The 27116-nt window shown below is 42.5% G+C and overlaps 2 protein-coding genes across 8 annotated transcripts in view; both read right to left on the minus strand.

Moving 5' to 3' along the window:
• LOC103190328 (ryanodine receptor 1) overlaps positions 1-18120 on the minus strand; it is a 115896-nt gene extending 97776 nt beyond the window's left edge. For all 7 annotated transcript variants that reach the window (XM_007911070.2, XM_007911068.2, XM_007911066.2 and 4 more), the window contains exons 1-7: positions 17994-18120; positions 13024-13143; positions 10802-10903; positions 2937-3011; positions 1767-1845; positions 1063-1175; positions 403-502 (exon numbers count right to left, since the gene is read on the minus strand). In XM_007911070.2, the coding sequence (XP_007909261.1) occupies positions 403-502; positions 1063-1175; positions 1767-1845; positions 2937-3011; positions 10802-10903; positions 13024-13143; positions 17994-18041 (637 nt within the window). In that variant the 5' untranslated portion in view covers positions 18042-18120. The remainder of the gene's footprint in view (positions 1-402; positions 503-1062; positions 1176-1766; positions 1846-2936; positions 3012-10801; positions 10904-13023; positions 13144-17993) is intronic.
• A 7222-nt stretch (positions 18121-25342) lies between these two features.
• On the minus strand, positions 25343-26025 carry LOC103190327 (gremlin-1-like). Its single transcript, XM_007911063.2, has one exon. The coding sequence runs from the start codon at positions 25982-25984 to the stop codon at positions 25448-25450; it is 537 nt and encodes a 178-aa protein (XP_007909254.2). The 5' UTR covers positions 25985-26025; the 3' UTR covers positions 25343-25447.
• Positions 26026-27116: the final 1091 nt, after the last annotated feature.

Below are 27116 nucleotides of genomic sequence, written 5' to 3' on the forward strand. Positions count from 1 at the left end.
GTTCATCGTTATACTTATGACAGTTTGTACTTTGGAACTTAGGAACAGGAGGAGGCCATTCAGCTCCTCGAGCCTGTTCCGCCATTCTGTAAGATCATAAATGATCTGTACCTCAACTCCAATTACCCGCATTTTCCCTGTATCCCTCGATACACTGACCTAACAAATATCTAACCACCTCAGTCTTGATAATGTGAATGGATCCAGCATCCACAGCCTTTTTGGGGAGAAAGAGTTCCAGATTTCCACTATCCTTTTGGTGCATGAAAATATGCTTCCTGGTTTCATTCCTAAATGGCCTAGCTCTAATTTTAAGATAATGCCCACTTGTTCTGGATTCCCCCCACCAGAGGAACTAGTTTCTCTGAGGCTACCCTATCTTTTTACCACTTCATTACTAACCTTCAGCCAGTTCACAGCCTGAACAGATGGGATTCATATTCCAGAGCGTCTGCATAAAGGAGGCATCCACTTGTAAATCTCCACTGGCGTAAGATAAATGCTGCGAAAGATTGAGGACAGATTTAGAGAAACTGACAACCTGCAAAGGACGTTTTATTTGGGACAAGGTAACAAGTAAACCTAGAATAAGAAATTAACCTGTTTTGCTATTTGAGGCAAGCTCTACGATGATAATAATCCGTATAATAATAATCCTCGGGTTTGATATAGCGCTTTATCAAGTCTTCGAGGTAATAATAATCGTTGCATTTGATAGAGCACCTTATCACGTCTTTGAGATGTCTCAAAGCGCTTCACAGGATCCACTGTACAGTGTAGTGACTGTGTGTTTTGTGGGCCAAACACAGCAGCCAATTGCACACAGCAGTGTCCCAGTCATGGACTGAGTGACCACATTATTAAAAAATTTTGGAGGGATTATTACATCCGGAAAGCAATCCACCAATTAACTAACAACCGGGTTCCTACTTACTGCCAGGCGGGTGGAGTAACTTGCCTGACATTTCACCCTGCCAGGAATTGAACCCAGGTCTCAAGTGCTCTAACCACTGAGCTACAGGACTGTAAGGTGTAGTGACTGTGTATTTTGTGTGCACTCACCAGATATCGCTCTGAGGAAACACTGACAAGGATGAGGTCATCACCCACACGCACTTTCTCACCCTCAGACCTTTGTTTAGAGGCTGGGTGAATGGTCCACCAACATGCTTCCCCTGCACACGACATTGATTACAAGCTGAACAATGAAATCGCCCTGGATATTCACAATGTGTTGCTTAGACATTTTCAAATAGATAGAAACATTCAAACATTCCTTTTCATTTTCAAACCATAATCCTCAACTCTTTCTTCAAGGCTTCAAACAGAAATATTAACTTTCTTACTCTTGTCCATTTTCCCTCACCGATGAAGCTTGTTATAATATAATAATCCTTGCATTTGATATAGCACCTTATCACGTCTTCAAGACGTCTCAAAGCGCTTCACAGAATATACTGTAATATGAAATGACTGTATATTTTGGGGGCGAAATGCAGCAGCCAATTGCGCACAGCAGTGTCCCGCAAACAGTCATGGATTCAGTGACCAAATAATTATTATCATTATTATTATTTTTCTTTGAAAGGAGTATTACCCCCAGAAAAATGATCCGCCAATCGACTAATAACCAGGATACTACTTACTGCTAACTGGATTTAAGTGGGAAGAATCTACCAACCCCAGCCCATGACTCGTGTGCTGAGCAAGCTGAAGTACTACACTGTTAAACATCAACCAGCAAACATCACTATACTTTAATATACCTGTTGCATCTTCCTGCAGTCCAACATCAAAGGCTAATTTGTCCGTCATAGACCTCGATGTCGTCAAACAGCATAAATACTGTGAATAAAAGGAAGAGGAGCATTATGTCTACTCAAATGCCAACAAGTCATTCTCTTCACAGCTGTTTGTGGAACATTGTTGGGCACAAATTGGCTGCCATGTTCTCCCACAAAATACACACAATCACACACACCATTTTACAATATATCTTTTGAGACAGATTGCTCTGAGACATGTCAAATAATACAGCAGTGTCCCACAAACAGGCGTAGATTGGGTAACCAATTTTTTTTGAAGGAATATTACCCGAGGAATAGCGATCAGCCAATCAACTAACAACTAGGTTCCTACTTACTGCAAGGAAAACAGAGTCGTGTGTGGGGAGTAAGGAAACTTGCCTTTACATCAATGCTCTAGATGAGGACATTGAATGTAACGTATCTAAATTCGCGGATGACACTAAACTAGGTGGGAGAGTGAGCTCTGAGGATGATGCAAAAAGATTGCAACGGGATACAGATAGGCGAGGGGAGTGGGCGAGGAGGTGGCAGATGGAATTTAATGTGGGGAAGTGTGAAGTTATTCACCTAGATAGCAAAAATAGAAAAAAGATTATTTTCTAGAGGGGGAGAGATTAGATAGTGTTAGTATTCAGAGGGATTTGGTGAGACCGCACCGAGAGTATTGTGTGCAGTTTTGGTCTCTTATTTAAAAAAGGACATACTTGCCCTAGAGTGGGTGCAACGTAGATTCACTCGGTTAGTGCCTGGGAATTTATGGAATTCACTCCCCCAAGGCTGTAAATGCTCAGTCCGTGAACATTTTCAAGGCTGAGACTGAGAGATTTTTAAAAGCGAGGGATTAGGGGATATGAGGATAGGGCAGGTAATTAGAGTTAGGTCTGAAGATCAGCCATGATCTTATCGAATGGCGGGGCAGGGCTCGAGGGGCCGAATGGTCTACTCCTGCTCCTAATTCTTGTGTTCTAAGGTTTCACTCTGCCCGGGAATCGAACCCAGCTTGCGAGGCAAGTGCTCTAACCACTAAGGTACGTTATGAATAGATTTAAAGAGAGAAAATTCAAATATGAAAATCAAGGTCAAAATGTGAATTAAAGAGCGAGAATCAGCCTTGATGTTCAAACTTACCATACCACTGTGGGAATGTTGGAGTAGAATTGCATGACCATACAAGAGGGTTCGATGACCTCCTCCCTGAGATGACTATATACAACAGAAACAGAAAGCTCATCAATCTCAGACGATGTAGAAGACTGCACCATCCCAATCCCAATCAACCAATTTGAATTTTGCTGTTATGATGAACAAAAAACGACTTCATACTTCACTAATTCATGTGTTATACACAATACCAAATTGATACCCAAATCCTACACAGAAAACAACAGTCATGTTTATTTAAAATATCTTTTAAATAGCTATTTTGTTAATCTTAAAAGTTAGAATGACAACAATGCAGTTCTCTTCTTACTCGATTTGCTGATCATGTGTATATTAGCTTGTTCATAACATTAAGTTAAAAAAAACAAAAGAAACATGCAACAAGAAAAGGTTATTGGCCCATCAAGCCCAGACCACACATAACCTACCCTATTATCCATAATTTAACCCCATATTTTCCTCCACATTCTCACCCAGCAGCACATGAACCACTGTGCATGTCCTATGAAACTTATGTTCCTCTCAGTCTCCACCCATCCTATTACCTCCAACACTGTTCCCCACCAGATACCCATCAGTTTATTTTTGAAGGCATCAATTGACACAGCTTTTGTGTGGAGTCTCCATTTTATTGTTTCTAAATTGATCGATCGATGTGAGTCAGACGCAAAGCTATTCTTAAGCAAATACAGAATATCAGATATACTGCAATCACAAATTAAGCCACAAAAAGCACTAGTGGTGTGACGTTGGCTAGATTTGTAAACATCAGCTAGCCAAGCCCCTAAAGCGAGGACCCGCATTAAACAGCTGATGCTGAGTAAACTTGGCACAGATTTGGTTTGGATCTATAGATCATCAAGGTGACTGTCCAGAAAAGGCCCTCCCACCAGGCTGAAGGCAGATGTCCATCAAATGGGAAACTCTTGAGACTTGGGATGACATTTGCGTTATCTGGAGTCTGGCTTTGTGAACACACTTTTGTGTATTCAAAGCTTGGTATCCACTTTGATTGGTATAAAGAGAGGTAAGAAGCTGCTGCTCAAACTCTACACCCTGAGTTGGTGGCACCATCGCTCAATGGTGAGGGGTGTGTGTCCAAGCTGTGGGCAGGAGGATGGTGATAATGCTCTCACACATTTCATGCTGAGCTACAGTACTCCAGGGACTGAAGATGACAGACCAGCCAGCCTGGCTCATCAGTAATGGTTGAAGGCACAGACCAGTCTCTGGGAGCAGGGATTGTTTCCACTAAACTTCTATTAACCCTAAGCCAAAGCACTAACAGGTGGGGTGGTACTAGCTGGATAAGGAGCAGGAAGCTTGCGAGTCAGGGCTTTCAAATAAAAGCTGATTAAACTTCAGCAATATATCCACGCACACTCTGGGGATCCCCCCCACCCAAGCTTTGGTTCTTATCAACTTGTTCCGATTCCTCTCCAGCATTAAGGTAAGCAAGGTGTGCCCCTCTAGGGATAGAGGTACGCGTTTCATTCCAAACGCAGGAATTTCCGTGCATGATCTTAAGCATGGTGATGAGATTCCACATGTGTCAGACACCCAGCTGACCAAATTCAAAGGCTATCTCAACGCCTCGTCACTGTTACTCATGTTAACACCAAAACCTTGACTTAGAGAACGTGCCTGATCTTCATGTCTAGCTTTGTATAAACTAGTGATCTGTTACACATTCTTTTGAACCTCCCCATTTGCTCATTTACTATCTCAAATTGCCAGATAAGTGTAAAATAATTTCTCAAAAAGTTATCACGACAATGTATTTTTCTGAAGTAAGAAAAGTTTACAGATGACTCAATAGAGAAATGATTGATAATCCAGTCTGCCATTAGTAGACATATTTGACAAGGCAAAGAAAATGCTTAAATCCTTCAAAACAGTACTGCTGTGATCAGATAAATATTGTGCTTTCCCATATTAGGATTTCAAAGAATCTATGAAAAACATCACTTGCTAAAAATAACCTTATAAACAAAAGATGCAATAAAATCTACTATAATGGTTTTAATGGTTCACTGCACTGCAAAAAAAAGTAAATGACTTACCTGATTAACACTGGTATCCCCATTATATGTCTCCATTTTAGAATAATTATTTTATCAGAATGTAATAACAATCATTTCACACTTAGAATAGTGTTATATTAACCTTAGTAAATTGTATTAGCTGAAGTAACCCTTTCGTTACAGGTAGAAGGTTATGCTATCACTGCAACACACAACCACTTGTGAGGGAGAATATACAATACACACCGAGTAAAATCTGACAGTACTTTCACATTTTATATCACATAGCACACCTATTCCCCAGCATCACCTCTTCTAACCTGTACACTGCTAACCCGGTAAATTGTGTACAGTATTCATATCAGGAACAGCGAGCAAAAAAGGCATACACCCCTCCTTGCAAGAGGTACAATGCTCCAGTAAAATTCATACTAATGTCTTTTTACATGGTGTGTACTGTACCTTTAATTTGCTAAAGGACTAACACTGGGGGGTGGGGGGGAAGAGTGGCCCTGTTCAGCCAAATAATGTTACCTGAACTGTGGCAGTCATTGTCATGTTTGATGGGAAACTTTTTCAAAAGGTAGTAAAATAATTGTTGTTGCAGAAACCCCTGAGCAAAAGTGCTACCAACTGAGCCGTCTAAATCCTCACCTCAAGTCATTTTCCATGATCCAGTATCCAAATTTCAGGAGTCTCCACATCTCAGAAATAAATTGAGGACACACGGGATGATGGCAGATGACAGGGTTTAGTTTATGTAAGGCACTTACTCTTGTATTAAGTGCCTGAGATCGTATGTGAAAGGCCTATTCTTGCTATTATTTTCCTATCCAAACTTGGGGAGCTGAGGTTCCTCCTGCTGCTTTCATATTTATGGTAAATGTATTAAAAGGGAATGTCAGAGGTAGAGAAGAAACATTTTCAATGTAAAATACAAACAGAAAATGCTGCAAATACATGAGGAAAACTAGGCACTAAACATTGAGCAGGAACTGCTTAAAAAGTGAATGGACAGTTACTAGCAAAGTAGCTTCGATTTCTAAACAATATGATTATGAGAAACCTGGGCATGTGGTTTTGCAAATAAAGCGAAAATTTTCTCTGCATTAGGAAAATCATACCCTGCGTGAAGGGCACTATATAAATGCAAGTTGTTGTTGAAGAGGGGTCAGAATATGTCTACTATTAGACTCCAGTTACACGAAGACTATTAACGGCCATCCTCAATGGGTGATTGCAATAAGCCATAGAAACCAAAAGTGCATCAGGTTCAATCTGTGGTCTAACGTATCTAAGATAAGCATCCTGAATAGACCATTAGCTCTACAGCAACCTGGGATTAATTGTGTGGAGAAATTGTTTTGTACTGTTTGTGTGTTGTACATTGATATTTTACTTCTTACCTTCTTGAATAAAAGCACACAGAACACTTCAAGCTGAATTAGCTTTCCCAATAAATGCATTAACCCATAAATCGTTTAACACAATTCTGAGTCGTGTGTCAAGTGAAACTGAATTAACATGTGGTAAAAATCAATGCATGAAATTAATATTTTAATGAAGGTATGAACAGGGCCTCAGGGAGGGAAGGGAGATGCGTTAGAGCTCATGCACTGACTGACAACACCTATAAAAGGATTCAAATTGGTTTAACAATGGACCACAGCAACAAACACCAGAGCAGGACAGACACACAAACATACCCATTTGTCCAGATCAAGAGGCTTGCATAGTGGATAAAATGAAAAGCAAAAAAAGCACATTATTTTCAAGTTGGACCACTTTCTGGACTGTCCTTCCATAATTCCAGTCGCCAATAGCAATACAATATGCATGCAACACAACAAAGTAGGTATTTGGACATGTCTAAATCCACCTATACATGATTACATTATGACCATATGGTGACAAGGTGCATTGAAGTTTTTATTTCTTGACTAGCTATTCTAAATCTGTAAATTGGACAAAACGCATTTAACGTTACGACTTCAATATCTTAACCTTAATAATTACATTTACACAAGTTACAAACTGCAAATTTTTCTAATACTGTCAAACAGGTTTACTCGAAAAAACACTGTGAATACATAGAATCAAAGATTCGCTTCTCTGATCAGAATCCGAAGCGTGTAAACATTGTGCTTAAAGACAACAGTTAAAATCAAATCGACTACATTTAACTATTCACTTAGATCACAATGTAATATATACAAACTTTTTTTAAACAGTGAAATCGATATACTCACTTAATTTGACCCAATTTATTGGTCAGTGTATTGGATCAGTCTGAGATTGGTTTACTGATAGGTGATATGAGCTAATCAAACATTTTACTCCTGTAATTGACACAAAACAACAACAACAACAACAAGATTCCATTTATAAAGCGCCTTTCACGTCAGGAGGACGTCCCAAGGCGCTGCACAGTTGGGTCATGACCCGAGCAGGGGGGAAATGGTGAGGGGAGGGAGCAAGGAGGGTGGAAATGGTCAGGGGGAGGGATGGGAGGGAGCTGGAAGGGGGAAGAGAGTCGAGAGGGGAGCTGAAGGCTCGGTCAAAGAGAAAGGTTTTGAGACCGGTCTTGAAGGAGGAAAGGGAGGAGGCGGCGAAGGCACTGGGGGATAGAGTTCCAGAGCCTCGGGGCTGAGAGGCTGAAGGCCCGACCACCAATGGTAGGGCGATTGGGGCGGGGGACGTGGAGCGGACCGGAGCCAGAGGAACGGAGGGTACGGGCAGGTAGGTAGGGGGATAGTAGGTTGGAGAGGTAGGAGGGAGCAAGGCCGTGAATGGCCTTGTAGGTGAGGATGAGGATCTTGAAATCAATCCTCTGGGGGATGGGGAGCCAGTGGAGGCGAGCGAGGGTGGGAGTGATGTGGTCCCGAAGCCTGGTGCGGGACAGTACACGAGCTGCAGAGTTCTGAATGACAAATTGCAATTGAAATTGGATTTATGTGGTGGTAGACATCCACGGCTTCTTCTAGGAGGTGGAAATGGGACACATCGGGTAAGAAAGGTGAATCCGATGGAAGACCCACTAGATCAGAAGGCCACAAAAGTAACAGCTGATCAACATCAAAATTCTGCTATCTCAAAGGCCTAAGAGTAAGGTTGCAGATAATGAGATCTTCAATTTCAGATCACAAAAGAGGTTCAACCAGAAACATGTCATGGAGGAACTAATAATAGATGGGGAGGTTTGAGCTTTCAGGCTTCAGAAAATATGAGATATTTGGGATCTTATCATGGAAAATCACAATTCTTACAATGTGCACAACAATAAAATTGGACTCAAGTGTTGCAGATATTCTAAGCTAACTCAACAGATCCCATGTTGTGAGGCCATGTTGTGCCAATATGGGATTACAAAGATTACCGTTATTATTCACTGCCTAAAGTGTCTAGAGATTTGAGGAAAATCATAATAACAATCTCTGCCTTCCCTCACCCCTACACCACCCCTCCCCACCCCATGCTCGTGCCCCGACACCTGACTGTTCAGCTCTTTGGGATGTCCTCCCGACGTGAAAGGCGCTCTATAAATGTAATTTTGTTGTTGTTGTACTAAGTCAGAAGGTGTGAATTCAAGCCCGATGTCAGGACTTTGAACTCACAGTCTACATTGACACTCCAATGAAGCATTTTTCGAGATTCCATCCTTTGGATGAGACATTAAATCAAGGTCCAGTCTGGCTCTTTAGGTGGACATTAAAGATCCCATCCCATTTAGGTGGACATTAAAGATCCCATCCCATTTAGGTGGACATTAAAGATCCCATGGACATTAAAGATTCCCCAAATAAAATTGGTCACTCACTTCAAAGTTGTCTGTAGACATTGTTGGTGCACAAATTTACTGCCCCATTAGCCTACAAAATACAGTCACTACACTTCACAGTAAAATGCTGTGAAGCACTTTGGAATGTTTTGATTACCCTTTGGAACTCCAGCCCTCACCTCCTTCAAGAACCATCTCAAGATCCTTCTCTTCAACCACGCTTTCGGCCACACTCCTACCCCTACCCTCCCTGCCCTTCACCCCTCCTGATCCAAAACCCCAGCCTGGGTCCAAATCTGACTGTCCAGTGCCTTGGGACATCTGCCCCATGTGAACGGCACTGTGTAAATGTCATTTGTTGTCGCTGATGATGAAGCAAAGTCTTTAAAATGTATTAATTACAACAAATAGCAGTCGAGAATGTTTGTTCACACCAACCAATCATCTAAATGATTCTAGACATGCAAGGAGAGAGCTCAATGTGTTACAATGAAAAGGCATGTCTCGAATATCCTGGAAACAGTTTAACATATTGATTTAGACAGATTGAGAGACGCCGAGAGACCTGTGAGCCAGCACCTCACCATTTCCCCTCCCTCCTGTGGCACCAGATCCTGCCATTATCCAGCAGTTTGTGGAGGATCCCTAGAAGTCGATGTTCACTGAAAACAGTAACTAGCCGAAAAATTGTTCCGGGAGATAACTTGGAGTGCAGTCAATTATTATCAGCATATTATGTCAGGCAGTCCTGAGAACAACAACTGTTAGAAAATAGCTCTATGTGGACAACATCACCCAGTACACCCAATTTTCTTCTTCAATAGCTCCACTGTGAATTTGAATTTGCTGTAAGCATCATGCAATATCTGGAAGATTTTCACCCTTTACATGAAACGGCATGATTAAAATGAAAGCTCTGGGTGGCAGTGATTTACACATTTGTAAGCATGAATCGATGACGATGAATACATTTAGCATGCTCAATGAAAAGCTGAAACAAAGTCTTGAATGACATTTTAGTTCGTAGAACAAAATAATAAAATCTGCTGGGTACAAAGTCGAAATGTTGTGGATATATCTCCTGACTTTATAAACCCACCAAATGTATTAAACCAAATCCTGATGGTTTAAACACATTGACTGATATTCCCTATATTTAGTCAAATATTTGCAGTTTAAGGCAGGGCTGTCCAATGTGTGAACCACTAGCACAGAAGGAGATCATTCTATTCTATTGAGAAACGCCATGAATCAAGAAATGTTCTAAATTACCTCTATGGTTTCATCTGCAATGGGCAACCAAGCATTTGAAGAACTGTGGCTAACCACTATTTTAGTATGTGAGCAGTTGTCTTAGTACTTTCATTGACTGGCAGATAGAGCAGTGAGTAAGAACAACACAAACTAACTGGAATAGAACCTCAAACATCCAGTAGCACAATTAACTAAAAGATTTCAGTTTGACACAAAAAAAAAGCATGAGAAATACTGACAGTGATTCAGTCAAAGGTTTGCTGCCCATAAAAAATCACCAAAAGATTTATTAATAAATTTTGAGATTTATCAAATAAATCATTTTTTAAAATATTTTATAATTTATAATAATATTTTTTACAACAACACATGTATGCAGAAAGTTTGGTTCAACTTTTAAGAATTAAGAGGCACATTGATTAAAATGCAGGTAATGCTCATGCCCTCCTCACCAGTCTCCCTAGCTCCACTATCCACAAAATCCAACAAATCCCAAACTCTCCCACCATATACTCACCCGCTCTAAACTCTGCACCACCAAGACATCAGTCTTTGCCAGGCTCCACTGGCTCCCTATTGCAGAATGGATCAACTTCAAGAACCTCACACTCGTCTTCAAATCCCTTCATAACTTGGCACCTCCCTACCTCTCTGACCTGCTTACTAACCCCACTCCACCACCCTCCGCTTCCGCTTGGCTGCCTCCAGCCTTCTGCTTGTTCTCTCGTTCTCTCTGTGTACTATTCGCTTCTCAATGAGCCATTTTATAGTCTTACCTCATTGCCTTGGACAGTGTTTGCCAGCATCTCTTGCAAGGCTCGCACAGAGAGAGATTGCTGAAGCACGAAGCTGCAAATTGCAAGGTCTGGAGGAACATTCTAAATTCGGGAAGAACATGAAATGTTATTAACGTACTGATAGATTTGAAGTAATCAACAACAACGAAAAACAAATTTCAGTCAAAAAGTTGAAGAATTCATCTATTCAGATTTCTTACTGAATTCACTAAAGAATTAAGGCTGAAATGTTACAGTCTGTTAGGGTCTGGAATGCATTGCCTGAAAGGACAGTGGAAACAGATTCAACATCAACTTTCAAAAGGGAATTAGATAGGTACTTGAAAAGGAAACATTTACAAGCATATGGGGAAAGAGCAGGGGAGTGGGTTTGATTGGGTAGCTCTTCCGACATAGGCACGATGGGCCGAATGGCCTCCTTCTGTGCTGTAATATTCTCTGATTCTAATATTAAAGGAGGTAAAATACTTGTTTACTAAACTCATCTATTCCAATCTGCTATTTCAGATCACTCTCTAGAATAAGGAAACATGAATTTTGTTATTGATAGCATGTCTAAGCTTCTACTCTTAAAGAGTTTAAGTTTCCAGTTTGTAATCCTATTTTGAATTTATTACCCAGTTAATAAACAATCCTAGTTAATCTATCACAATTATTTGTGATAGTAGTTTCAACAATTGGTTAGTGTTGTATAAATTCAGATGTGATTGTTCTTAGGAGGTAAATCATGCGATCAGGAAGATCCAACAGAAAATACTTGGAGGGTTAAAAAGCTCCTTTGGCCCATTTGACCTCATCCCTCCAGAATACCCACCTTACCATCCTCCCATCAGAGTCAAGCTGCTTTTTAAATGAGTCCAGTGTCCAGGTTACAACCAGCCTTCCTGACAATCTTTTCCAGCCGTTCTTTATACTCTGGGTAAAGAAGAACTTTCTGGTGTCTGGGCTGAAATTGTCTTTTGTAACTGCGAACCTATATCCTCTTGTTCTGTCTTGGTGCATCTTAAAGGTTCCAGGTTTACTTTCTTAATCCCATTTATATTTTTATGCACCTCTATGACACACAAATATCCTACTAAAATCAAATGTTATGTTGAATAAAGCCCAGTAAAGTGTTGGCTGATTAAAAGAGAACAGTGGAATGACATTTCTTCTGCTTCACACATTTCTAAAGATTCTATTCTTAGCAGGACTGTGCCGCTTCCACCCCCTCATCAATTATCCACCCAAAGACTTGTCAAACCTGACCCGAGCTGGAACAGGAATAGCAAAAGGATAGACTGCGATTTTTTTTTAGTCACCAAAATTACGGAGTATAAAATATTTACTGCATTCTAACGTGAAAAATAATGTGTTTTTAAGGAAAAGTGAGAAAACCCATTGTGTAATAATAGTTAAATGTCAGTAAGGAGGCAAGAATCACTGTCAGATTCCTTTGGGAAGCAGTCGATTTTACTGCTGTGATAGCAGCTGACTATCCAGTGCTATCAATGTTGTTCTTGTGTTCTACTTTTCAGCCATGAGTGTCCCATATTCGTCTGCCGATTTGGGTTTCCTTGACAACCAGCAAGAGATTGAACCATCTACTTCCAGGTGTTGCAAACACGTTAGAAATGTACACCATTCTTCTGGTCCCGCCACAGGTCACACATCCATTTGAATTCCAAATTACACCATCAGTTTTCAGTTAAAATAAATGAATGAATGTTGCAGAAACTGAAGCAATAAGGAGCCATCTAGTGCTTTTACAATTTTAGTTAAATTTAAAAGAGGACATTCCGTTTTTTTCCTAATACGTTAAACAAATTATGTTAAGTCCATAAGTAGACACCTCAAAGGAAACAAATAAAGAATAGTACAGGGGCTAATATTAGATAAATAATTATTGAATGACATCTCTCATTCAGAAAGTAATAATAATAATCCTTGCATTTGATATAGCGTCCTATCAGGTCTTCAAGACGTCTCAAAGCGCTTCACAGAATATACTGTAAAGTGAATTAACTGTATATTTTGTGGGCGAACCAAGGCAGCCAATTGTACACTGCAGTCTCCCACAAACAATCGTGGATTGAGTCGCAAATTTATTATTATTATTATTAAAAGAAAAAAGAACCCAGTTATTCAGCAATTACCCATTTCCATAGGATACTTCCTTCAAGTATCCCTTACAGTGCATTTATTTAGCAGAGTGGAAATACCTTTGCGTTTGATGTAGATTCAAGGAAGCAGAGTCGATTACCAAATCCTTCAGCGGCAAGGCAGAGTTTTATTTGCTGTTTGACAACAGTTGCAGTGCATTGTAGAACCACTTCATCACCCTATTGAAGAAAGGTAAAGACTATTAGTAAATCCAGAATATTGCCATTTTTTACTATTCTACAAAAGTTTCACAAAAAAGTCTTACTTTTTACCTCTTCCCTATCAAACTTTCTCTCTAAGATTTGAGCTGCCTCTTCCAATTCCACAGCATCCCTAACAAGCCCTAACTTGATGCCATCTGCTACCTTGTATTGAGCTTACAAATTCAAGCCATTTCTATATATACAAGGAGATACCAGCATGGATCCACAATAATGTGGATTTGATCCCCTTAATGCTCAGTGCTAACAGTCCCTCGTTAGATATTAAGGTATTACAATAACTTGACCTAGGTACAGCTTTTCATGCCAGAAGCGCTTTTAAATAAGCAATGTGGGACATGGAACAAAGTAGGAAGAGAGAAAAGGTGACTTCAAAGCACTTCTCAAGACTCTTCTTCCTTGACCACGCATTCGGCCACCCTCCTACCCACGCATTCGGCCACCATCCTACCCTTGTGCCCCCACCCCCCTCCAAACCCAACCCCCTACTCGGGTCCAAATTCCTGACTGTCCAGCACCTTGGGACATCCTCTGGATGTGAAAGGCACTGAAAACAATGTAATTTGTTGTTGAATCCCACTCAAATTGGAATGTCAAAAAAAAATCCATGGTTGTTCAGAGAAGATACAAGGCTTCTAAAGCCACAATGGATGTCATTATTTGATTATAGCATTTTTTTTATTTGATCCAGTGCTCCTACTCTACCCAAAGTTGTTGTTTTTTTGTGTACAGTTGCAGTTTAAATTGGTCTGGATGATACAAGTTCACCCATGTGCGAAGAAGACAGTAGCATAATATCTATATGAATCAGCAGTGGAAAGCCTTGTAGTATTTCAGGAATGTGATATTTGATGCTCATATGGAGTATTGCCATTTTAACTCTTTCAGCCTCCAGATCATAATGCAGCTCAGCAGGTGAAAGACTATTTTGATGCATATTTTCCTAGCAGACAGCTGGGCCTCAAATGTTTTGTAGTTCTTGGTGAGCTTGTAGTGAGGAGCTGAGCAAAGCACTAGCCAACTCCTAAAATAACATCTATTAAGTCTAACGGCAGATTATTACTGTAAATATTTTAGTAAAGAAAGCTAATTTAATTTTGTGCTTAATTTGATTTCTACCTGATGTATCAAATATTAAATGGGAACATACTTCAGGAGTGTTTGCCAGCATGAAATAGTTGAAGGAAAATTCAAGTAAGCTGCCTGGGCACTCCCAGTGTAGAAGGTAGTGTCATTGAGGGTAATTTGCTTATATTAACATAGGCACTCACTCTGAAGAGAAAGGGACATCGCTGTGATGCAGGGAAACTGGTTGACTTTGAAATTTAGCAAAGAAATTGTGCCTGGCTAATTTAAAGAGTTAACCAAAATTGTGGATTATTATTGTATGAGGCAATTGGAATAGATGTTCATTTGGATTTGAGGAAGGCATTCAAATAGTTGTGGCATTTTATAGAGAGTTGTGGCTAAAATTAAAGTACGTGGAGGAGACTGAACAGTGGAGGGTGGTAGGATAAATGGTAGCATTCAAGCATTGTTCATTCAAAGTGGGATTGCGGATAGCAAAGGGCAAACAGAATTCTAATAATAATCCTTGCATATGACTTAGTTCCTTTCACATTGAGAGGGCATTTCACTGGATTCATTGTAAAATGCAGGACCTATATGGAGGTGGTTCTACGGCAATTTGCCCCACAAATAACAATATCTGGGTTTTATATGGAAGCTATTAAATACAAAACTTTTTTTGCCCCAGAGTTGTCAGGGCGTGGAATAATTTGCCAGTAGTAGGTGTTGAGGCAGAGTCAACTGGAAACACAAGAAAAATGGACCAACTGTGTCACATGATTCAATGGTTGAAGGAGGGAGAGAGAAAGTGAGACAACATTAAGAATGAGTATCAGTCTTACAAGGTTGATGCAAGTTTGTGATGATCAAATAGACTGTAACATTTGGATGATAATCTCCTTAGTCAAAGCAGTAAGGAGCCAACACACAAATGTACCCAATAATGTACAAGTCCGTCCCAAAATAACCCTTACATTCTCTGTGGCTGATCCCATTGCCAAAATACAATTGTGCGCTGGAGCTCACATCCCCCAAGCTCCAACATCAACGTATACTGATCTAATTCCTCTTGAAAATGTCAACACTATCCACCTCCTCCTTGATGTATAGAATTGTGCAGGTGAATAATGTCAAGTCTCACTTATTTCTATTGATTGTTACTGTTTTATGCACTCCTCTCAAGGTTAAAAATATCCTACGTTTCCATTCATTTCAATGATGTTTTTCCCTCAAACAAATCTCAGAGGTTTCAGCAGGCTTGGCAAATATTAATATAGTATCACCTTATGTTGAGCATGTCAGTGAAGACAACCCTGGGGGCTGAGATTTATTGCCAGTTCTGTTGCCTTGGTTGCTAATATCAGAGTTGTTACATAGAATAGTTTGTGTGAATGTTATGTGAATGAAGACTCGCATAAAATTTGTGGCAGCAAAACTACTTTAGATATCTTAACTCCTAAATTCACCTTTATAAGTCAATGATGATAAGCCTTGCAATTGATATACAGTAAATTCCGAAGAACTCATTACTCGGTGGGAAAATGGGTTACTGACGAGTTATCAGATATGGCAAGTTAGATATAGTTTCTCCCTCTGGCCACAGTGAGCACGAATACACCAACATAACTGACTGCCGCTGGGCAGAGCGAGCAGCTGTCAGCGTGACAGAGTGGCCTCAGCCCATGCGATTGTCAGTTTATTTGTTAAAACCCATTTAAGTTAAGTATAAGTTTGCTGAAGCTTATGCTCGTGGGCCCCTTGTGCTACACTCGTTCACTTAGTCAGCACCCAGACGCTGCATCTGAATAAGCGCCCAACCTCCGCCGAGCGCCCGCACCAGTCACAACATAAGGTGGGAGACCACGGAGTGGCCCTCTAACAGCCCACGGCTTCCACAATGATCTAAGCATGTACACCTAACCTCTGCCAAACACCGCACCAGCCATAAGACGCCATCTTACAGGACGCGTTATCAAATCAATTCTATGTTGTAAATAGTTGAGAGAATTTCTAGAATTCGACGAACTACATGTTAAGCAGAATGACAAGTAAAGCAATGTCCAATGTTTTGTGTGCAAGTCATAAACCAGTGAATAAAAATGACATCAGAATGAGGGCAGCTCCAGAAAGCCTGGGCTCTGTGCCTGACAAGGGAGCAGGCACAACCTCCCCGGTGGATTCATTTACACCAACTAAATATAAGACAGAATGTGTATTCTCAGCACATGTAACACATCAACTCGCAACGGTTAATGCGAGAGCAACAACGTGCCACGTTAGTGGTGCAAAAAATCATCCTCCCAAAAAAGTTGCACAGAAAAGAAAGCATGGTCTTGCCCTAGATAAACTCTTTCCATTCGCAAAGTATTGCCCTGAAAATGACAACCTTGTTTTTTTGGATGTTCAGAGGAATCACTGGGAAGGTCATTAAAAGTCTCAATTTACATACAGCAACTTAAATCACATGTTTGGATGATTCGGTCATATGAAACTCACAAGTTGAAACTCATTTTTTAGAAGATGTTGTTAAAGACTTTTGTCAGCGTTCCCTCTGGTCTGGAAATGGTAACCCAAATTTATCTACATTTCCTACTCTCTCTGCTAAAGTGGTGCAGCAGTTTCTGTAATTGAGCCAAAATTACACTTAGAAAAAACTACATAAGCACACATATGTAGACTTAATAATAATAACAATAACAATGCATTATGTAGACTTAATACGGGTCAAACTCCCACTCTTCATTTATTTCAAATAGTAATTCTTAACATGCACTGTAAGATGCGAGTCAGAATTTGTATTCCTGAGCTATATATAGACAGAGAGATTAGATAGATAGATAGATAGATAGATAGATAGATAGATAGATAGATAGATAGATAGATAGATAGATAGATAGATAGATAGATAGATAGATAGATAGATAGAAGATAGATAGATAGATAGATAGATAGATAGATAGATAGATAGATAGATAGATAGATAGATAGATAGATAGATAGATAGATAGATAGATAGATAGATAGATAGATAGATAGATAGATAGATAGATAGATAGATAGATAGATAGATAGATAGATAGATAGATAGATAGATAGATAGATAGATAGATAGATAGATAGATAGATAGATAGATAGATAGATAGATAGATAGATAGATAGATAGATAGATAGATAGATAGATAGATAGATAGATAGATAGATAGATAGATAGATAGATAGATAGATAGATAGATAGATAGATAGATAGATAGATAGATAGATAGATAGATAGATAGATAGATAGATAGATAGATAGATAGATAGATAGATAGATAGATAGATAGATAGATAGATAGATAGATAGATAGATAGATAGAGAGATAGAGAGATAGAGAGATAGAGAGATAGAGAGATAGAGAGATAGAGAGAGAGATGCATCTTGCTGCAGTTTGTTTCTCCACGTTGAGTCACTGGGAAAGTCCAGGGGAATCATTCCCAGAGACAACCCATTTTTCTTCAGAAGCTTTCCCTACCAGGCGCGCAAGAAATAATCTAAAATTTTTTTAAAAAAGCATATCCAGCCATAAAGGCTGTGCGTGTGCATATACATATATATATACACACACATACCTATAAAAAAATAACAACAACAATTCTCCTCAGTGCTTATTCACACCATCCTTTTACAAGGTCCCCCCCCCCTGTATTTGACAGGCGGATGGCGCAGAAGCTGTCGGCGATTAATAAGTGACTGACTCACAGTTCTGAGGAACTGAATCTCCTCTTCTCCTTCTGCCCCTTCAGCCATGGCTGGCTCACTCCTTCCTCCCTCACTCCCTCACTCACTCCCCTCACGCTCCGCTCGCAGCTGACTGACTGCCTGACTGACTGACTCGACTGACTGCCTCTCTGCCGCTCGCCCCGGACTGAGCGCCAAACCCCCCACGCGCGCGCGCGCGCACGCACGCACACACGCACACGCAGACCGACCCCGCCCCACAGACGCCGAACGCCCCGCCCTCTTCCACCCATTGGACGACTCGCGGGGGGGAGGCGCCGGCAGACGATTGGCGGGGTGGCTGCCCGGCGCGCGCGGCGGCGCGTGGGGGGGTGGGGCCGCGTGCCCCGGACTTGGCGGTTGGGCGCGAGGCTCCGGGTGGGCGGAGGGGGCGAGGTCACGTGCCCCGGAGTGGCAGTTGGTCGCGAGGCTCCGGGTGAGGTCACGTGCCCCGGAGTGGCAGTTGGTCGCGAGGCGTGGGGGGGGGGGTTGACATCGACGACGACGACAACTTGCATTCACACAGCAACCCCTCACGTGGGGGCAACGTCCCAGAGCGCCTGACGGGGGGAGCACGGACCCGTAGCCGGGGGGGCGGGCGGGCGTGGGGCGGGTGGGGGAGAGAAGAGGGGGTGAGCGGGCGGGTGGGGTGAGGGGTGAGGGGTGGGAGGTGATTGGGCACTGTCGAAGAGGAAGGTCTTGAAGAAGGAAGGAAGGAAGGAACGAAGGCAGGGAATAGAGAGGGAGAGCTTTGACGGAGTCTCGGGGCGTCGCGGTTGAAAGCGTAGCGGCCGCCGATGGTGGAGCGGAGGGCAGGAGGGAGCCGGTCGAGTGGAGGCAATGGGTTGGGGGAAGGGTAAGCGGGTCGGAGAGGTAGGGAGGTAGGTGCCGGGGCGTGAGGAGACTCGTAATCAGGGGCCAGGGGCAAGGATGATGGGGTGATGGGGGTGCGAAGTTTGGTGAGGGTGGCCTTACTGGAAGGGAAAGGAGGGATGGAGGGAGGAGAGAGAAGTGGGAGGGAGATTAAATGATGGTGGTGGGGTCAAGCAGGACTCAAACCAAGAGAGTGCAGCCTTCTCCCTGAGCGGAGGACGAGGCGAGGTGGTGAATCCCTCCGCCTCGCTCCCTCTCTTGCCTCCTTCCTTCAAGGCACGGCTCAAGACCCTCCTTTTTGACCGTGCCTTCAGCCGTCTTCCTACCCCCCTCTCTGCCCTCCCTCATCCCAACCCTGTCCCCCCCCCCACCCCCCACACTTGGGGTCCTGATCCCAGACTGTTCAGCGCCTTGGGACGTCCTCCTGACATGAAAGGTGCTTTACAAATGTAATTTTGTTGGTGGTGTTAAGGAGGATGCGTATACCAACTATGTTGAAGGCAGCAGAGAGGGACAGGAGGACAAGGTGTCAGAGGGTACCCTGGCCACAGATAGAGAGGTGTAATTTGTGACGTGTCCAAGTAAAACGTTGGTGTCCACCACAACCTCCAGATACTTACGCGAATCAACAGTTGGGACAGAAGTTGTGTCTTCCGATTGATGCTTTCAAGGATCCCTCTCGAGCCGTGTGGAGCCATGGTACCACACTTTGCGGCACCCTCTATCACATCCCAGTGAGTAGCTCGGTACTCAAGATGGTGAGTGAACCGTAGAAGTTCTCCAGGTGAGTCTGTTAGTTGTACAATATCATCTGCAAACAGAAGCACTGCAAATAATCGGCCAGAAACGGCAGGAACAGATGCAATTTTTTTGCATATACCAATTCAAGCATTCCGCTATCCCGCTTGAAGGGCACTATATAAATGCAAGTTGTTGTTGTTTAATAAGGGGTGACAGAGGACAACCTTTCCTCCCCTCACTTTTGTGAGGGATAGGCTTGATGAGATTCCTATCACCCTTACGCAGATCTTGAAGCTGGAATACACATCTTGGATAAAATCCAAGATTTTACCATGTACACCCATATTAGGAAACAATAAATAATAATAATCCTTGCATTTGATATAGCACCTTATCACAAATTCTAGACGTCTCAAAGCACTTTACAGAATATCAAGTGTATTGACTATATTTTTTGGGGGGAAATGCTGCAGCCAATTGCGGACAGCATGGTCTCACAAACAGTGCGGATTCAGAGACCAAATTATTTTTATTTATTTTTGAAGGAATTATATGGTAAAGGGGAGTGAGCATGGGTTTTGTCGCAGATCTGACTGCCAATTTGCACACAGCAGTGTACCGCGAACCACCATCCGTAAAATTAATCAGATTATTCATCCTATAATAACAACAAGATTACATTTGTATAGCGCCTTTCACGTCGGGAGGACGTATAAACAAGATGGCAGCGCTCATGTTAGCATCATTGCATTACAGAGGCATCTGGTGTATTGGAGGCCACGCTCTCCCGTGCTATCCTGTGACGGGCTGGCGATGGGCAAGGCTGGGCGCGCATGTTCAGATGCAGTATGCGTAGTGTCCAGCGGAAGAGGTGCTGGCTGAGCAAGTGAAAGAGATAACTCGTCACATCGGATAATTCATCACTGAATCCTTTTCCCTTAGAGTGACAAGTTATTTGGAGTTTACTGTATCTTCTACTGACTTTCAAACTATGCCCCTTTATAAAATACTAGCTGTACTAGCTTTGCTTGCAACCAAAGGATCCAATATGGAATGTATATTTCAGTCCATGTATTAATCTAGTGAACCATTTTTGGACACTATCCAAGGTTAGTAAATCCTTCCTTTGGCTGCGTGCCCAAAACTGAATACAGTATTCCAAGCGGTCTCTCTAAATTAGTATTCTATATAGCTGGAGAAGCATCTCCTTATTTTTATATTTGTGCAATAACTGTCTAGTATCCCCACTTGCTTTAGTGATTGCTTTCTGCATCTGCAAATTAGATTTTAATCAATGAGCTTCAACTCATAGATCTTTTTGTTCATCCACTTCTAATGCCATATAGAAGCTGTGCCCAACTAAAATAATACTTCAAACTTTGCAGTGTTAAACTCCATTTGCAATAGTTCTGCTCCCTTGTTTATTTTGCCTCCGTCTCTTTATCTTTCTACTACCCTCTTCACACCTTCTAGCTCACTAAACTTAGAAATAGTCTTCTCTATTCCAGAATCCAGGTCATTGATATATATAGGGTGAAAAGCTGGAGCCCTATCACCACCAATCTCTGGGGGAACACCACTTGCCACTGCCCATCAATTAGAGACTGTCCCTTTTATATCAACTCGACCACACAATGTGCCTTTAGATGAGACATTAAAATGAGTCTCATCTGCCTATTCAAGTGGACGTTAAAGAATATCTATGACAGCATTCAAAAAGAGAAGGGAATTTCTCCTGATCAACAATCATGGAACCATACGTTTTACATACAGAAGAAGGCCATTTGGCTCATCATATCGGTGCTGGGTCTTTTAAAGAGCAATCCTTTCACTCCCATTTACCTACCCTGTTCCCAAACCCCTGTAGTTTGCTACATGATGAAAGCATAATAATAATCTTACATTTGATATAGGGCCTTCAGCCACGCTGCCCCCACCCTATGGAACTCCATCCTGTAGTCCCTCCGCTTCGCCCCTTCCTTTGCCTCCTTCAGGATCCGTCCGAAGACCCTCCTCTTCGACCGTGCCTTTGGTCACCCTCCTTCCCCCCCCGCCCTCCACCTTCCCCGATTCCGACCCCCAGCTTGGGCCCGAAACACTGATTGTCCAGCGCCTTGAGATGTCCTCCCGACGTGAAAGGCTCTTTACAAATGTAGTTGTTGGACATTGTAGACCTCAGTGTCCTCTGCTCCATGCCTTTCATTACAAGTATACCCTTTGATATTGGATTTTGCCAAATGCTGGCTACAAATTACAGAAAGCTTCCTTCTCAGATTCTCACCCCTGGTAATTACAGGAAAGAAGTCTTTAGGAGCTAGTGACACCGTTGAGATCAACCTGATGGGAACAGGGGCTTGAGAAATCTGCACATATAGTGTATGATTTATGAGGTGGTCTATAAATAAACTGGTTCATTATAGTTTCTTTCTGTGCAATCTGGGTCAATTGAGTGATTAGAAACTGTTGAACTGCTACATACTAAAATCAGTCATATGGTCTTAACATTTTTACTTTATTCTTTCTATTTTCATTGTGGAAGCTATCTACTTTATTAATGAAAGTATGCATTTGATTGTGCTGGGTACTGCATTGACACATTCTACATATATATGTCCCTCATGAGCAACTACTAATGCTGTATTGTGAAAAGAAAGGATAACAATGTCGAGAGGCAATTTTCTCAACCTCTGTGGTGCTATTTGCCCTATTTTTTATTGAAAACCTCTCAATTATGGCACAATATAAAATTTTCATAAAACAAAATGAAGTATCTTTTAAAATTGAAACATCTCAAACTGTTTCACAATGTTCTTCCAAAGCGATGGAAGAAGCATATAAGCGATTTACAGCAGAGGTTATTCAAGTCTGCGTTGGCCCTTAGAACAAGTCAATCTCACTACCCTGCCCTATTCCCCATACCTATTCAAGCTTTTAACTTCATATACCTGTGTACTTCCCTCTTGAAATCCAAGTGGATTCTGCCTCTTACCACCTTCCTTGGCAGCACATCCCACATCCCAACATCCTGAAACGTGTAGCTTACCGAGTAGAGCATTCGCAAGCGAGAGGACCTGGGTTTGATTCCAGGCAGAGCGAAACATTGGGCAAGTTTCTTTACTCCACACACCTCTGTTTACCGAGCAGTAAGTAGGAACCCAGTTGTTAGTCAATTAGCAGTCACTTTTCCAGGGGTAATAACTCCTTCAAAATAACTGAAAATAATTTGTTCACTCAATCCACGGCTGTTTGTGGGACACTGCCGTGCGCAATTGGCTGCCTCGTTTCTCCCACAAAATGTACAGTCAACTCACTCTAAAGTATATTCTATGAAGCGCTTTGAGACATCTCAAAGACTTGATAAGGCGCTATATCAAATGCAATAATTTTTATTAATTTTAAGATTATGTCTTCTTGGTTCGGATCTTCTCAGCAGAGGGAACCATCATCCACTATGTAAGCTATGATGATAAAAACTTGAAAGCACCATACTTCAACAATCAGAATCAGAAGTTGTGGGTTCAAGCCCAACTTCAGGACTTTGAACTCACAGTCGAGGCTCACACTCCATTACAGCGCCAGGAGAGTATTGCATTATTAGAGACGCCACCGGGTACTTTTTCACATAAAGGGTAGTGGAGATCTGGAGCTCTCTCCCCCAAAAGGATGTGGATTATGGCTGGATCCATTCAAATTTTCAAGGCTGAAGACAATATTTTTTGTTAGGTAATAAGGGTATCAAGAGATATGGAGGAAAGGCAGGTAAATTGAGTTGAGGTACAGATAGAAAGGTGCAACAGGCTCGAGAGGCTGAATAGCCTACTTCTGTTCCTATGTTTCTACAGTGTATCCTGTGAAGTGATTTTGAGACAGCGTCCTGATATAAAACACACTGAGTCAAATGCAGGGATTATTTATTTAGTTAATTACTTAATTAGTTAATTAACAAACATGTATGGTACAGTGTTCACTGCTATTAGTCAGAACGGGTTGTGTGCAAAGTCTGAGGGACCGAGAGCCAGGCTTGTGCTGCTCCCCTGTGTTCTGTTTCGTGAATAACATTGTTCACTGTGATCCAGTATTGATTTGCAGAGATAAAACAGATCAAAATTATCAACCAACTTAACCCTGTCAGTGAACTGAAAAGTGTTGACCAAGGGCACAGTCAATAAGATACAACAACAACAAAATTACATTTATAAAGCGCCTTTCACGTCGGGAGGACGTCCCAAAGCGCCAGATACATTTTTGAGAAGGTATTATAGGTAGAGCAACAAGAGGAGGGGAAAGGATTTGAGGAGAGAGAGATAGTACAAGTAAATTGTGGCTGAATTTCATAATAGTAAACAATAATAATCCTTACATTTGATCTTCGAGACGTTTCACAGCGCTTCACAAAATATTCTGTGAAGTGAATTGACTGTATATTTTGTGGGCGAAATGCGGCAGCCAATTGTGCCCAGCAGTGATCCACAAATAAAATTATTACCCCTGGAAAAGTGATCCACCACGACTAACAACCGGGTTCCTACTTGCTGCCAGATAAACAGAGGTATGTGGAGTAATGAAACTTGCCCAACACTTGCCCTGCTGGGAATCGAACCCAGGTCTCTCGCTTGCGAGGTGAGTGCTCTAACCACTGATCTCAAGGCTGAGAGTGTGAGGAGTTTCAATTACCTGGGAAAATACAGTTCCCAAAGGACCATAAATTAATCAACATTGATTTCATCTCAGAAACTTCCTGTGTAGAACTTCAAAAGGAAAGATTTATAAACAGAGCAAGGTCCTGCAGTCAGTGGTTGCTGATGTAATATGACAGATACAGGGCAGGTTAATCACAGCTCTCAGATCTTTAATCCTCTCTAGTTTTTTTATCGTCAGGTTCAGACGCTTGTGCAGAGAGAGGTAGCTTTCAGCACTGGGACATTGAGGGCAGGTTTGTTCTGCAGGTAATCTCACTGCAGTGATGGTCCTGAGCAGGATAGAGCTATCCTTTATACATCCCATCAAGGCTGCTTTGTGCCCAGGAATGATCTATGAGCAAAGATTAGACAAGCTAATGCTCTTCAGAAAAGATAACTCAAAGGGGACTTCACAGAGTACAAAACTATGGTCGGTTGAAATACTGTGTGCAATTTTGGTCTCCTCTTTAGAGAAGAGATGTTAAGGCGCTACAGCAAAGATTCGCCAGGATGTTGCCTGGAATTATAAAATGCGGTTATATGAAAAGGCTTGATAAACTGGAGCTTTTTTCTGTGGAGCCCAGAAGGTGTATAAAATTATGGGAGGCTTAGATAGAGTAGATTATTTCCAGTGGTCAAGGGGGGGTCTAGAACATTGTTTTAAAATCAGAATGAGGAGGTCCAGAGTGGAGATCAGAAGAAAATCATTCACACAGAGAGTGGTGAGAGTGTGCAGTTCTCTGCCACAATTAGTTGTTGTGCTGGCAATCATATGCTCATTCAAAAAAAGATGGACACCTGGTGAAGAGAGCATAAAGTTAAATGATATAGAGAAAAAGCCAGATGTCTCAGGGCGCCGAACAGTTAGAGTTTTTGGGACCCGAGTTGGGGTCAGGAGGGGTGGGGGTGGGAGGGTGGCTCAAAGCACAGTCGAAGAGGAACAACAACAACAAAATTACATTTGTATAGCTCCTTTCACATCGGGAGGACATCCCAGGAAGATCGTTAGGCAGGACTTGAAGGAGGTAAGAAGGGGGTGAGATGGAGGGATTGCAAGCTAGAGTTCCAGAGTGTGGGGTTAGAGATGGTGAATGCCCAAAAGCCAATGATGGGGTGGGAAGTGCAGGGGACCCAGAGCAGCAGTCAGTGCCCCATGTCCAGGGAGATGGAGACACAGCGACACTCTTTGACCAGTTGCACACGCCGATGTCGTGAGGGTGGTTGGAGGGCGGGGCAGTTGAGGATGATGGTGACTGAGACGAACCTCTTGGGTTTGCAGAAGGAGCAGGAGCGGAACGGTGGCGATCCGGGGATGTAGAAGGAGTTACATTGTCCGTAGCAGAAGCGGTTGATGACGGTGCGACTGACGCAACCATTTTCCCTCAGGGTCTGGTTGAAGGGATGGGACTTGCACCAGTCCTGGTGAACATGCCGGCGCTCGGTCACAATCACAGCCTTCCGGCTGGAATCCAGGACTGCTTCCTTGCTCCTCCTCAGACCCCGGGCAGCCAACACACCACGACCTTTGCTGGGAGCAGGGAAAGCACCTGGCATCCCAGCGCGTCTTGGCATCTCGGCACCGTTCAAAAGAGTGGATACGATCAAAAGGAGCAGTGCTCCGTAAAACATCCTGCAAGAGAGAGGCCAACGGTTAACACAGGGAATTGCATCTCGGAGCATTGCACACTGAAGAAGGAGGGAGAAGAGGGAGGGGGGATGACCACTGGAGGGGGTTCAAGGAGGTAGGGTTTGAGGTGGGATGTAAAGAGAGGGGACAGGACCGAGCGGTAGAGGGAGGGAGTTCCAGAAATTTAGGGCGTAGGACCTCAGGGCGCAGGCATTGATGAAGGTGGTGTGAAGAAGGTGAAGCACAGTTAGCAACAGAGAGCCACGGTCTTATCAATATTCATTTGGAGAAAGTGTGCTCTCATCCAGGACTCAATGTCAGACACTGGACCAGGACTGGAGTGGAGGGTGGAGGCAGACAGATAGAGTTGGGTGTCATTCCCATACGTGAATTTACACAAAACCCCATGACATCACCAAGTGGTGAGAGAAATGCAAGTTCACTTCTAAAAACTTCAACATTTCCACGGGAAAAAACTCCCTCTGAGCACTGTGACGTATTCACCACTTGAAAATCCAGCACCTGCCACATGCTTGCCACGGGCCAACTAACCACGCCCCCGCCTGTTTTTATGAATGCTTTTCTGACCGAGTGCTGCAAAGAACATGTTAATTTCTCAGAACGGAGAACAAGTTCCAGGAATGGTTATCTCCTGACAGTCAATGTGCCGAGCCGCAGAGTGACTCTGCGTTGCAGTGGAACAAGGTTTCAGGAACCGAGGCACGAGAAACTCATTCACAGAAAGTCTGGCTGGAAACACAGTGGCCGGGGTAGGGCCCACTCACTGTGACCAGGACGTCTGACTGATAGGATGATGGGAACAGCTCCTGAGCTCATTATACAATAACTATAAATGCTGGGCTCTGCCCACTGGCTCAAACACTGCCACTTGATAGAACAGCAGAATTATCAGAGGATCATCCTCGTTACTCTTCTCTGCACCTTAGGGGATCTAAGTTCAACTGATTTGCCTTGTTTGTTGCTGCCTCACACTGTTTTGACACAGTGAGCGATAATAATAATAATCCTTGCATTTGATATAGCGCCTCATCACGTCTTCAAGACATCTCAAAACGCTTCACAGGATATAATGTAAAATGCATTGACTGTATATTTTATGGGCAGACTGCGGCAGCCGATTGCGGACAGCAATGTCCCACAAACAATCGTGGATTGGGTGACCAA

Source organism: Callorhinchus milii, unplaced genomic scaffold (genome assembly GCF_018977255.1).
Source record: "Callorhinchus milii isolate IMCB2004 unplaced genomic scaffold, IMCB_Cmil_1.0 Scaffold68, whole genome shotgun sequence".
NCBI lineage: Eukaryota > Metazoa > Chordata > Chondrichthyes > Chimaeriformes > Callorhinchidae > Callorhinchus > Callorhinchus milii.